The sequence below is a fragment of the Salvia miltiorrhiza genome, chromosome 8, assembly GCF_028751815.1.
Source record: "Salvia miltiorrhiza cultivar Shanhuang (shh) chromosome 8, IMPLAD_Smil_shh, whole genome shotgun sequence".
Taxonomy (NCBI): Eukaryota; Viridiplantae; Streptophyta; class Magnoliopsida; order Lamiales; family Lamiaceae; genus Salvia; species Salvia miltiorrhiza.
In genome coordinates this window covers 6,993,034-7,007,554 of record NC_080394.1, presented here as the reverse complement: position 1 = coordinate 7,007,554, position 14,521 = coordinate 6,993,034, and the positions used below count along the sequence as shown (strand labels likewise).

General features: G+C 33.6%; 1 protein-coding gene and 1 pseudogene across 2 annotated transcripts; one reads left to right on the top strand and one right to left on the bottom strand.

The window, feature by feature from the left end:
- Positions 1–342: 342 nt before the first annotated feature.
- Positions 343–4,437, bottom strand: LOC131000569 (LEC14B protein). Of its 2 annotated transcripts, none has more exons than XM_057926565.1 (10): positions 4,164–4,437; positions 2,943–3,460; positions 2,691–2,810; positions 2,463–2,540; positions 2,078–2,254; positions 1,525–1,602; positions 1,172–1,347; positions 862–1,020; positions 715–775; positions 343–646 (listed from the first exon to the last, which is right to left on the bottom strand). In XM_057926565.1, the coding sequence occupies exons 2-10, from the start codon at positions 3,333–3,335 to the stop codon at positions 455–457; spliced, it is 1,434 nt and encodes a 477-aa protein (XP_057782548.1). In that variant the 5' UTR covers positions 3,336–3,460; positions 4,164–4,437; the 3' UTR covers positions 343–454. The 2 variants fall into 2 exon arrangements, with proteins under 2 accessions (XP_057782548.1, XP_057782549.1); XM_057926566.1 differs by having other exon boundaries at positions 2,943–3,377; positions 4,164–4,406.
- A 5,453-nt stretch (positions 4,438–9,890) lies between these two features.
- LOC131002090 (U6 spliceosomal RNA) lies at positions 9,891–9,952 on the top strand (annotated as a pseudogene).
- The last annotated feature ends 4,569 nt before the right edge of the window (positions 9,953–14,521 follow it).

Below are 14,521 nucleotides of genomic sequence, written 5' to 3'. Positions count from 1 at the left end.
ATAAGCCCATATTCCCACAATCTGTCGTTTAGTCACTCTCAATCTCAAGACATGTATAATTCATGTGCTGCACAATCATCTCATATTCATGTTTTGAAAGGATAGTAATATTATCCCTGCTCCAAGTGAAAATAAAGGAAGAAAAATGATGAACTTTTCTTTTTATATAAAATATGAAGAAAAAAAAAGACATTTAAATACATAAATTTTTATTATTCCTCATTTTTTCATGATAAATTTGTCCATCAAAATAAACACACCTTTATAATACATCATGACCCTCAATTTATAACTAACGACATCAAGTGATCAGCTGTGGAATCGCACACTGCACACAATGAGTAATATGAATGAACATTTCCCCTTATTGCAAGTTGAAGATGATAAATTACAAAATGTGGTTTTTTACTACATTACATTTACAGTGTCTGTAATCTGTATGTACACCAAAAGCTCAGTAGAAATGTGTCCTCCTCAATATCTCCTTGTTTGCACGTGGTGGCACCTCTCTGCCCCCACGAGACTCCCACTTCACGATGTCCCCGTCCCAAGACGAGCTAACCAGCATCGGGTAGCTCGGGTGCCAGCTACAGTCCCTCACTGTCGACTTGTGATGCTTCAGCTTCGCCACGTGGGCCCCAGTAACCTGCCACACATTTCAACGTCGACAGTAATGAAAAGTAGTGACAGAATCGAATGAATTTGCTGGCATACCAAATCATATATATAGATGCGAGAATCGTGAGATCCCGTGTAGATGTACTTCTGTCCAGTGCTGCAAATGATTGTCCATAACGATAGCGTGTTAGTCTCCAGTTGCCGAGAGTGTTTTGTGTGGAACGAGGAAATCTAAGCACTTGCCTGTATTCGGGAGAGAAGTAACAACGGATTAGAGTGCGCAAGACTGAATGGCCTTTATACGTAGCTACGGACTGATCATACGGGTGCTTTAAGTCTCTCGCTTGTGAAGGGTAGTCCATCCATCTGTAGTCCCATTCCGAATTCCTGTGTCCTCGATAGCTGAAATCCGACCAAGAACAAGTTTAAATACGCGCATCAACATATTGAAAATCACAAAAACGTATATCTGTAATCTCACTGCTTAATCTTCATAACCTAAATTCAGCAGCAGAGGAGAAGTACTAATGAATGCAAGAATAGTGTAGCGTACTAGGTAGCATTTGAGGACATTTTTCGGATATCCCACAGCTTGATGGCTTGATCTTTCCCGTTGGATATTAGGTAGCGACCATCTCCACGGCTATCAATAAATGTAACGCCTTCAAGGTGCCCCATCAGGACCCCTGCAGGCCTGCCTTTAACTCTAAAGCACCGCCTATCCCAAACCTACAGGCACCGCCATTTTGCTTTAAGAAAAAATGAGAAAAATGCTCGACTTCCATCACTGCACTTGATGATGTAGCAGTTACGGAAATGTGTCAAACCATTGCCTTTGAATCTAATATTTTTTATCTTCAGAGAATAGTATGTGATCCGTGGTAAGGTGAGCTAACATTGTATTACCTTACAGAAGTTATCGTCACTTCCTGAATAAATAAGATGGCCAGTTTCATCAGCAAAGCATACAGTGTTGACATCGGACTGCAAGAAAAAGTAAATAAGAATTGGTGAGAACGTTGAAATCATTTCCCCAGACTTGAGCAGACACATTGAATGCCAAAAATTCACCAGATAAAATATTCTTTTCTTTTTATATAAATTACATAATTAAATAAAGAAATTTAAAGACCGTGCGATGGAGGACTCAAACCCAGAACCCATATAAAATATTTTAAAGGCCGTGCGACGGAGGACTCAAACCCAGAACCCATATAAAATATTCTTCTTTTAGCACAAACAAGTTTAAGGCTAACATTTCTAGTTCATTCTCTCAAGAAATAAGGGCAACTAATTCACAACAAGTTCAGAAGAACACACATTACGGCTTAGCTAATTATACATGAGTGTACTATTACATAACTTATGCCATACTCGTGATGCCGGAAATTATCACCCCAAGTACTCATGTGAAATACAATAAGGACCATTTTTAAATAGTAGTAATATGCAACCCTACCGCGTGGGCTGAGATTCGTAGAGAGAGTTTTTTCGCTTCAAGGTCATAGACATATATATCCTCATCACTGCTGCCAGCAACAATTTCTCGCCCATCTGTTGAGAATTTCAGCGAAAATATTCCAAAAGAATACCCCCCGTCATCGGGAGAAGAGAAATCCAAACCTTCATGAATTTCCTAAAAGAGTAAAAATCATGTTTCAGCAATGCTGAAGTGATAGAAGTTCAAAATAGAAGTAACATCCAGAAAGAAGCCCACGTCCACTCTAAAAATGCATTAAAGCAGAATGCAAGAGTTTTTTGACATAAAAATGTATGCTTCAGATTTTTACCAAGACCCCTTTGAAGAAATTGAAAAGAAAACTAATAGTACTTTAACTTCGTACAGTGACGTTTGCAAGGGATTCTTTGGCGGCATATCCAACATTTACGATGTGGACTATAGGTGACATACTAGCATAAACCTGAAATAAAGGCACAATTCCAAACAGAAGAATATTAAGACAACCATAATCAGATAACTCGAATAATATATATTGTTCTTACAAGCCACGTAAAAGAAGGCATATATTTCACGACATGCTTTTGCAAGCAACGGAAAAAAGGAAACCTACAAGGTGTTTTTGATCCGGCGATAAGGACGTATCAGTAATTGTCCATCTGAAGCTTCTTGCAACAATGTTCTTTTGAACTTTCCATCCTCTCTCGACATCATATATTCTAATTTGGCTTCCCTGGTTCATAATGAACAACAGAAAAGGAAGGTCATGATTGCAAGGATAGGAATCTAGAGAAACTATACAAACATTATCCACATTTTTTTTCTTTTCCTTATTCTCTTTTGATGCAATATTAGGCGTTGGTACCTGAAAAGCAGCCATAAAAAGAGAGCCATCAGCCGAAAACTGCGACACATAAGCCCTAGTTGACATCTGGTCCACAACCCACGGACCATTAACAGGTAAATATTTACTCAAAACATGACGGCAGTCTCCTGATGAGAACCTCCCTCTTTTCGAAAGATTCGTTTCTCGACCCGCCAACATCTTCACTGTTGAGACGGGATATTTACGCTTCCCTTGAAGAATTCGACTAAAACTTTCATGTGGCCCTGATTGGAGCTTTGTTAACTGAGCAATATCATGGTCTAAGGAATGCAACTGTCTATTGAGCCGAGGACTACCACTGAACTCGTCATTGGAACTCGAACCATCAAGAAGTCCAGAGTCCATCTCCAATTTGCTAAAAGCATATCCCATATTTCAAAAGCCAGTTTCCTGATCTATAAATAGATTTTCAAGCTGCAGTCGAAGCAGATAATATTTGCGAGTCATACAACCCTTTTAACAGTTGGCTCTCCACATCACTGTATGGGTATCATAACCTTAACCAGAAAACGCCTTAAAATCAGGCACTTAAGTATATCCCGATGTCATATATGAGCTCACAACTTAATATTAAGACATGCACATAGATGCAGGAGGACAACACAAGCACACAATCTTTTCTTCAACGAGATAAGCATAAACTAAAATGTCAAGATAGTGAAATTACCTATGCTTAAAGTGGAAAGTGAATACTTGTTTACACCTTTATCTTATACACAGTAGTTTTTTCTTCTACATTGCAACTACGGTGCTGTATAGTTATCTTCTTCTTTTCCACTTCACCTCTAAAATTCTAATCTCTCAATCCTCTTCCATTCCCAAACTACACAGTGGCTTTTTATATTCCGATTAAGTTTCTATATTATCACATCAAGGAAATTGTCCTCACCAAAACCCAATTTCTTAGAATTACACCATTGGCTAGTTCAATTGGCTCGATGAAGTAAAGATTAGGTTTTTAATATTGGCTTGACCCCCCAATCAATAAAATTATACAACAATCAAATCCCACTTTTCAAGAAATTCAAGAAACTAGCTAGAATCAATAATTGAAATCCATTCCAAGCTAAAAGCGTCGAATAAAACCCAAAAAAGTTTCAAGAAACAGTGGTCAATCATAGTATTTGAAACAAGAAAAAGAAAACCAACCCCCCAAAAGAAACGAACAGATAGGGCCATAATCATGAGTTGATCACTTACCACTGAGCTCACACAACCTTTTCTTGGAATAGCGGCGGCAATGTCAACAGAAATTGGATTCAGTTGCTTGGAATGGGGTGGTTTCTTGCTTGTAATAAGGAAAAAGTTGAACAAAAATCTTAATTGTTTCCTTATTTAATTGGATTGGGGTTGAGATAAGAGGCCAGCGTCATGGGATTGACCGAAATTCGTATGAGATTTCCATGGGAGGTTAATGTTTGTGTGTAATAGAAAGCGTGGTGCTTTGTGCTTCATTAGTAGAGTGGGAAATAGAATTACGGCCTGTCTACTTTCGGGAATTTCTTTCCACGTGTCATCTCTACGGCTGTTCTTAGTCGTGGAGTTGTCTTAAACCTCAAATTTATCCATATAAACACATAATTGAACTTGATAATTCCCTCTTCTATAGTTTTTTGTTTAATGTTTAGTTTATTTGATTGTTGGATTTTGTGTTGTGATGTGATGGATTCTTCCAACAAAAATTAGATGAACTTGTTCTTCTTTTTAGAATTGTGAACGCTAAATAATTCCTAGAATTGTATTCACAACCATTTTCTATCACTTCTTTTTAGTGTCTCCAAAATTATTTTAAAATTATAATGATTATTTATTAAAGCGCTATACCCTTACAAACATTTCAACTTAAAATTTTCCAACCAAAATAAAATAAAGCCTCTAATTATATAAACCCCCAAATTCGACTATCGCAACATTGAAAGTAAAAGCCAAAACATATTTAGAGGTCATTATACTTTTTTTCGATAGGTCTTTCTATAACTTATTTCCTTTTATTAGATCCGTACTGTTAATCCATATAATTAGATCATTTTTTAACAAATTTATCAAATTCGTTAATTTTACTGTTAATTATACAGTACATCATCAATTATAATTAAAAATAAATTCCCAATCATTATTATCATATACAGAATCTGGAGATAACTTTTTTTTAACCAATAGAAATAAATGAGAGATTTAGGCAGAAAAATTTATTTTATCGCTTATTTTTTCATAATATATTTATAATCAAAGAAAACATAATCTTTTGAGTTTTTTTGCCGTCTTTGTTTTGCAAATTAAATTGTAATCTGCTTCATGGTGTTGCAGCGGCAGTAGACCAGCGGGTTTCATGTCCAAAGTCTCTCCAAATTTTATTATACTAATATCATTTGGAAATGATCTTAATTATAATTATTAATGTGAAATATAATTAATTGAAAATATAATGGACTTAATAAATCCATGAAAAATTATCCAATGATAAGGACAGTATAAGTGGAAGGACTGATTGAAACGAATAAATTGTAGAAAAATCCAATAAAATAATTTGTAGCTTTTATTTAAACCCTTTTATATATATGGACGGGTTTCAATAAACACTTTGAGCCTGGCAGGTCCGTCTTATCCAGTGGGCTCTTCCCGAACTAGCCCATTGGGCAACTACTTGTAACCTTGAAAATATAGTGCAAAAACAAAATACTCGACCCAAAATATAATTTCATACTTACATCATGTTCAATTTAATGTAAATTTTAACATAAAATAATACTAATACATAATATAAAAAAAAAAAAAACTAAAATGTCAAAAATCAGCAAGGAAAAAGACCAAAAAAAAAAAAAAAAAACGTTCCTTGGAGGGAGGGTCAGGGAGTAATAAATTTACAATTGGTGGCTGTTGTGCAGGAATTTATCCTAGGTCGTTTTTTAGCCTGCTGTTTAATCTATAGTAAATTTTTTTCCTTAGTTTAGAATTTTACCCTTTAAATTAATTTTATTTCTCATTTATTCTGTTATATATATATAAAGTAACATTTACTGTCACATAAATATTATACAATAAATTTTGAAAATCGAGTATATCAGTCTATATTTATTTGATTTATCACGGTCCGTCATCTGTTCACATTTTGGCACTATAGAAAGTAATTTAGTGGTCCAGTTAAATTAATTATTTATTTATGAAAATTTAATAGATATCTTCTAAAATGACATACCTAATGTCCAATGCGCAAGAAGTTAATGTAAAATTAGTACATCATTCCATGGGATACACATGCCACGATATATTTATTTATTTTTAAAATTTTTAATTATGTAAAAATATTAAAATGTTAATATTATTTATGAGTTACATTGATTGGTAACAAAATAATTATATTAATTAATATTTGATTTAAAATAAATTATAATAATAATATTATCAACTTAATCAGTATATATATTAAATTTATAGATCGTAGAACAAATGATTTAAGTAAAATTTAATTTTGAGCAAATAACAATAAACCATCAATATAACAAAATTAATAGTCGTCATTTAATATAACAATTTTGGCTCTTAAAACTCCAAAATGTAATTACTATAAAAAGTTCATATTTAAACATCCAAAATTAATTATAAAATCAAAAATATATGAATAATATAAAAAGAAAAATATAACAACAAATATTTTTGTGTAAATAAATAAATAATTCATAAACATAATTAAATTAATCTACATAATATTTCAAATTCTAATTTTAATATATTATTTACAAATTTACATTAAAACTAATACAAATTCAGGTAAAAATTCGCAGCCTCTGTTTATCAGCCATAAAATTTGAAAACCTCATAACATGAATAATTCTCATTTGGTGAAAGATCAAATGGGAATGGACAAATGTGGTGAGAAATGAATCAGTAAACTAGATTTTCAAATTCTAGAGGCTGATATTTATCTAGAGGCGACGAATTTTTATCCGAGTTCGAATATTGGGGGAGCAAAAAATTTATGAATTAATTGAATATTGTTATTCAGTCATTATAAGCAAAACAACGTATGCAACATTATCTACTAATTTATGCATTATTGTTATTTCTCACGAAAAAATAACATTCTCTCTATAACTTAACCATATATCATACTTTCCATATTCCATAACAGTGTTAATTTTTTTTCATTTTATGACGTTTTACAAGAGTGTGCATTTTTTTTATTATATTCTTTTCACTAGTAAAAGCGGATTCATTATTTTACTAATAACACATTCATCTAACATTTATTAAAATTTGTGTCACCAATAATCATGCATATTTTTTTTTGGGCGGAGGTAGGGCTGAGCATCGGTTCATAACCGAACCGAACCGATCCATTTTTACAAAACCGAAACCGAACCAACTTTACCAGATGATGGACCGAACCGAACCGCTCAAAGTTCGAAAACCGACCAAAACCGAACCGGCTGAAACCAATCGGTTTCGGTCGGTAACCGAACCGAACCGTTCTTTTATCCTTTTTTTCGAAAAAAACTGCAAAATCTCACCAAATCCATTAAAAATTGTTCTGTATTTTCGAAAATAGCAGTAAAAAATCACTAAAATGGAATGAGGTGGTCGCCACCGTCAGGAGGAGGGGAGAACCGGAGGAGAAGGGTGCGTCGCGCAGGCGGTGTTGCTGCTGGTGCTGTGTCGCGCGGGCTGCTGCTGCTGCTGCTGCTGTTGCGTCGCCGAGCACCGGCCTGCTGCTGCTGCCGTGCGCGAAGAATGGAGGCAACGCGGGTGGTCACCGGTCAGAGAATGGAGGAGCGGCTGCCGGCGGGGACCTGGGGCTGGGAGGGAGGAAGGGAGGAGAGTAGGGTTTAGAAATGGAGAAGGGAGGCGCAGGCTGCTGCGCCGCATCATGTTTCGAAATTGGGGAGGGGGGATTTTATGCTAGGGTTTAGGTTTACATTTAGTAAATATAATATAAAAATATAGAATAAATAATATATATCATGTATCGGTTCGGTTCGGTTCATAACCGAACCAAAATTCCAAAACCGAAACCGAACCGATACATGATCGGTTTTTTAGTCTAAAAACCGAACCGAAAACCGAACCAAAAATTCCAAAATCGAACCGAACCAAAAATGATCGATTCGGTCGATTTTCTCGGTCCGGTTCGGTTTATGCTCAGCCCTAGGCGGAGGAAGTCTATAATTATGAGTTTTGAATATAGGAATAATTAAACACTAAAAGAAGCCACCAACCGGGAGGCATGGCCTGCAGACAAAGTATTTCCAAGGCGATAAACGACAAGAAGTGAAGGGAAATTATTGATAAGACGTTTAATTAAATTTAAGTGTAAAATCAAATGCTATTATTCATAATTTAGGAATGTCTTGCACGTTTGTTTTGTTTGGACCATTTTCAATTTTCATTATTATCATAATGGACCACTTTGTTTCTGGAGAATACCACCCAGTGTGATCCAGTATTAAATATAATTACTTTTCCCCTTTTTACTTTTCTTCTTTCTGATTAAATTAAATCATTTAGCTGTGTATTAATATTATGTTTTCATCATATGCGCTCATATAAATTGTGTCTATTTCGGAAGATTTAGTTGATACAATTGAATTGATTATTATTACATTCCATTTTGATTTTCTGAAAGAAGTCGTAATTATTTAAAATAAACAAATTCATCGTATTAATTTAATAATTTGTGTTTTTAAACTTTCTAATGGTGATAGACTATTTTAATATTTAACATCTTTATATGTTTAATAAGGATTTCTGATGTTTGATTATTTAAAAAATCTGAAATACTCAATAAATGCGATATTTTTCTTGTTTCTTTTGGAGAAGACAAAATATGCATTATTTTCCAATATAAAGATATGAAATTTAAGTACTCTTTGGCATTCCCTGGCCTTTTTTTTAGATATAGCATGCTTGAATGTCGTCAGGAAGTTGTCATCATTTTACACGCTTAGTGAATTCGAAGGGATATTTGTACGCATTAAATTTTTTATTTTGTAAATTTTGGAATATTTTAAACTAAATCTATTCGAGTATTTCTTCAAAATCGAGCAAAATATATGAAGTTTATGATCGAAGCCAGCAAATTACAAGGCTCTCCCTTACTATCTCTGCATTTATATTGTGTGTGGGAGAGGGAGAGCCGATATAAATTTATTTATTTATTTATTTATTTTTATAGCCATTCCAGAGATTCCTAGTAGTCTTGTAAATTTTATTATAGTGTATAGTTTACTAAATATCTATTTATTATGGTAGTAATACATATTTTCACCCTCTCATTCATCCATAATGTGGCAAATAGCTCCTTATCATAACTCCCTAACACGTTTACCTCCCTATCTTTTGATTTTTGAGCAAAATACACTCTTACAAATAATTCTACGCAAACCTCAACCTTAATTAATAATTAACAACTACCATTAAATATAAATTCACATATTTGGAGAATAATTGATGAGTACACAAAGATTAAAATATGCATAAAATTGTTGTGAATAATAAACCTGGCACACTAGCCACAAATTCCTGTGATCTCATATCCAAAATAAAATAAAATACATATAACAAAAACTATTGAATTCTCACTTTTTCTAATCAAGGGTTTGTTGATAAAAAATCAAGGTACGAACTGCTTTTACAAAGCTTGAGATAACATTTTCAGGATTATATCAAACATTGAAGCACACAAAAAAGGAAGTTATTTCTTCCTAAAATACAGATAAATGACCAAGTATTGAGCCCCCCAAAAAACAAAGAAGTTCAATATCTAATTAAGAAATTAATTTTTAATTAATACATGGTTATCTTTGTTATGTTTTATTTTTATATACTATGGGACACCAAGAGGTGCGACCTCCTGTTCGTGAACAATGAGGTCCCAGGTTCAAACCCCACTGCTCTCCCTCCCCAACTCTCCCAAATAAAAAAATTATTTTTTAGATTAGCATGGCCCCTGCGCAAGGATGACACGCATAAATCGAGAAATGGTAAGATTTTTTTTTGTTTGTTTATAATATATATGTATATTAAATCTAATCTAACTTTAATTGTTACAAAAATGCAGTGAAAGTGTGTGTGTGTATTCAAAAATAATTTTATTTTAAAAAATAATACAAACATTTAAATTTAAATTCAAAAAATATGTATATGCTTATAGTAAGAAATGTTAATAAGAAATAAAAAAAATGAAAAATACTTAACGGTGTTAAGTGTTCGTTAAGAGCAGGGGGCATTTTGCACTTTTTATGATATGTTGTGGGGCTAATAGCCCATAATCAAAAGATAGGAAGGTAAACATATTAAGGGGTTGTATGATAGGGGGTTATTTGATATTTCTCCCTTATCTAAATCCCTCTTTGTACACTACCTTAATTCCAAATTTTAGTTCCACTAACTGATTGATTAGTAAAAATCTAGTACAATTTTCAATTAAGATTATTGTATTAAAATCGTAAATTACTACCTTAATTAAATGATTTACATTAACATGTCTAGCTATATAAGGTAACTCTGTATAATACCGCTAACTATACAAGGTATATTTATGTTACATATATATTTGTTATATTTCGATTGCATATGATGTATCTTGTGGTTGCACTTGCACATAACGTCTTCGCCTATAATATTGTATAAAATTTTGGGACTTGGATTTTGAAAATTCACAATTTCTGAATTTGATTTTTTGAATGGCAAAATTGACTTTTCGAAATTCTCAAATCTTAAATACGAAATTGAGTTTCTGAATTTGTAAAATTCGTAGATAATTTTTATCGTTCACTTTCATATTTTAGTTTTGAGTTATTTTCCTCTAACCAAAAACGACATTGTCGTATCTCAACGCCGATTGTTCACGTCAAGATTCAGGCGTTACTAGTCAACTTTAATTTGGAAAAAATTGAGAAACGACTCAACAATTGAATAAATTTAAAGTACGTGTATTTATAACTATATTTTAAAGTTTATGTTAAATACTAAAAGTGAAAAGTTCATATATTTATAACTAGGATTTAAAGTTTATGCTAAATACCAAAAAGTGAGTAAAGTTCATGTATTTTTACTCCAACTAGTTTTGGAACCGTGCGATGCACGAGATATATTATATTTTTAAACAATAACTATTATTTTAAAGTATTTTTTATATTTAAAATTTAATTATTTATTAATATTATATGGATGTCAAAAAATTTATGCTGTACAACATATAGGTAAGAACAATTATTGTCCATTCTTTCAAATAAAAATTATCGTGGATGTTGTTTGAGTAGAACTGATAAGTGTTTGAAATGATATATTTAACTGGAATTTCAAATGATTTAAGCAATATATATTCAAAGAGATTGATGGATGCAAAACCATCATTATCACCACCATTTGCTACATCTCTAATACCTACATTTACTAAATATTATATTTACATTTATTGAACATGTGTAACCATTTTATGCAAAATTATGTTATTACATATTTCATCCAAAAAAAATTATATATGTATTATAACTATTACCTATATAAAATATTTAAGAGATTAAAAATTACTAATGCAATAAATTATAGTGCTATGATTAGTAATTAATTTGTTGGGATTATAAATGATATACAAAAAAGAATATTAATCTTAAATATTTATATTTTATATATGTTGATTAAATATTCAAAAAAGAATAAATAAATAAATATTTGAAAGTCTATTTTAATCATAAATATTATAAATATAAACATTTTAATAATACTATAAATATTTATTAAATAATTTATTTACATTTTATCCATATGACTAAAAAATATAAAATATTTAAAAGATAAAAATTAACTAATACTTTAATTGGGGCAATATGAAAAATTTCAACAAAAAAATATTTATATAATTTGAAATAGACGAAATTAAGAACAAACATTTTTAAAAAAAAATATTTGTAAAGATAGTAAGGTGATTTTGGGGGAAAAACATAACTTACTATTTATGTAAGTAGTTGTGTTTATATATAGATTACCTACAAATAACAGTAATCTCAAAAAACATAATTCATTTTCATCACTCGATCGAGTTCATTATCAAGAGGACCATGAAAAATCTTTGATGATGAAATCGACGAACGACACATAACCTTCCTAATCTATGTATAAGGTGATAACGACCAATCTAACCCACTGCTATGAACACAATAACAATGTCTTATGTCTCCATTTACGTACTTCGATCCTTCTCAACGACCACTATTTTGCCACGATAACATTTGTGATTGATAAGATTCCAAAACAATATACTCTATCAGTTACACTATCATATGCATCATATTGAAATATAGCCAAGACCAAACATAAAAGGTAAAAATAAAATCAGAGATTTCGAGAAGGACTGTGTCCTACACGATGGTGAACTCGATCGAGTTTATCATCATGTAGTCAAGAACTCTACAGCTAATCTTAACCCTAAAATCCCTAGTATGTTGATCGAGGACAACGCGTGAGTACCTGATCAAGGAACTTATTGAATACTCTGTCGAGAGCTCAATTGAGTATTCTAACCTTAATTATAGTTTTGTCACATATTTGCACGTCATTAAACATTAAAATCCTAAATTCAATAAAAAAAACATGTCTTTGCCACGTGAGTACTATCGAGTAAGTAAGAGCTCGAATGCTCGATCGATCGAATTCAATATCAAGTCTTGACGAACAACGCAATTTTTTTTAATATTTTGACGAAAAAAATTATTTGCATATTTTTGTTTGAGCGAGTGAAGTTTAATTTGTTTATTTTAAAAGTAGTGGGATGAAAAAAAAAATACAAAATGCAACATAAATATAGTGAAAAAAAATTGCCGGGGCAATCGTGGGACTTGACTGTGTCCTTGATTTGCTTTGTTATTCCAGTTCTTGTCAGGGCTGAAAATCAACTTCGAGAAGAGCAGTCTTATGGGCGTTGGAGTTGAAAGTACCTTACTTACGAGGTGGGCAGAGTTGCTCAATTGTAAAGTGGGCTCTCCCCTTCAATTATCTCGGCATTAAGGTTGGGGGACGTACAAACTGCAGCGTGGATTGGAAGTTCATGGTGGAGAAAGTCTTGAAGAAAATCAGGGGGTGGAAGAAGAATTCCTTGTCTTTAGCAGGACGCATTGTCCTTGTGAAGTCGGTACTGCAAGCCATTCCTGTGTTTCAGCTCTCATTCACCTTCATTCCTAAGTCCGTGTTAAACGATCTTAATTTGGCTTTTGGGAAATTTTTGTGGGGGGGGGGGGGAGATGGAGTATCTAAGTCTATTGCGTGGTTCAAATGGAAAGCTCTTTGTCAGGATAAGAATCAGGGGGGTTTGGGGTTTCGAAACCTTGAGTGGTTTAATAAGGTTCTTGTGTTTAAATGGCTTTGGAGGTTCCTGGTGGGGGGGAAAACATTGTGGGTGAGAGTGATCCAATCCTTGTATGGTGAACTGTCAAGGGGAGAAATGGGGGAATGGAGGTTGGGAAAGAAGGGAGGGATGAAGAGGGGTGGTGGTCCAAAATTGTGGGGAGGGCGGGAGAGGAGGGAGAAGGGTGGTTCACAAGCAATATTCAGAGGGTGATTGGGAATGGGAGTGACACCAGTTTTTGGAGCGAAGTGTGGGTAGGAAGACGCCCTCTCAAAGTCTTATTCCCTAGACTTTTCCAGTTAAGCCTGAACAAAAGTATCAGCGTGGAGGAAGAGGGGAAATGGGAGGGGGATGGGTGGGTGTGGGAACTCAAATGGCGGAGGGAACTGCGCGAGAGGGAGAAGGAGATGGCGATTCATCTGATGTCTTTGATCAATGGTTTTTCCCCTTGCCTTGATTACAGGGACGACTGGAAATGGAAGAGCACAGCAGATGGAGAATTCTCGACTAAAGCGGCATATGAGGAATGTGCTAAAGCAAAAGGAGAACAACCATTGACGTTCAAAGAGGAGATCGCCCAAATTTGGACGGCCCCGGCTCCACATAAGGCAAGAGTTACGACATGGAGAGGCATCTGCAACAGGTTACCAACGTGTGAAAATTTACTCAAATGAAAATTTCCAATTGGAGATGAAGAGAAATGGTGTAATGCGTGCATGATGAGAGAAGAAACGACGGAGCATACTTTTCTCCACTGCCCAAAGACCGATCTAGTGTGGGATCAAATTCATCAATGGATCAAAATAGAGACGGCGAAGCCTCTGGGAGTGGCTAGTCACTTCAAGTCCTTCATCGGAGGGGGTAGAGGTAAGAAAAACAGAAATTTCCTTAAAGCTCTTTGGATTGGAACTGCTTGACTGCTCTGGAAAAATAGGAACGAAAACAGGTTTGGGAATAAGAACTGGGAAGTGAATTCTCTGGTAAAAGATATCAAAGGTAGGATGTGGAGTTGGAATAAGATTTTTCAAATTGTGAAGCAAATGTACCTTTTTCCAAGTGGTGCTCTAATGAGTACTCGCCTCTGGATTGATGTTGTATGGTACTTCTGGTACCAATTCCTTTTCTTGAATAAGATTTTATTGATAAAAAAAGAATCTACTGAACATGATTAATTGCACGTTCCATCTGACGAGTCACAAATAAAATGAATCTCAAAATT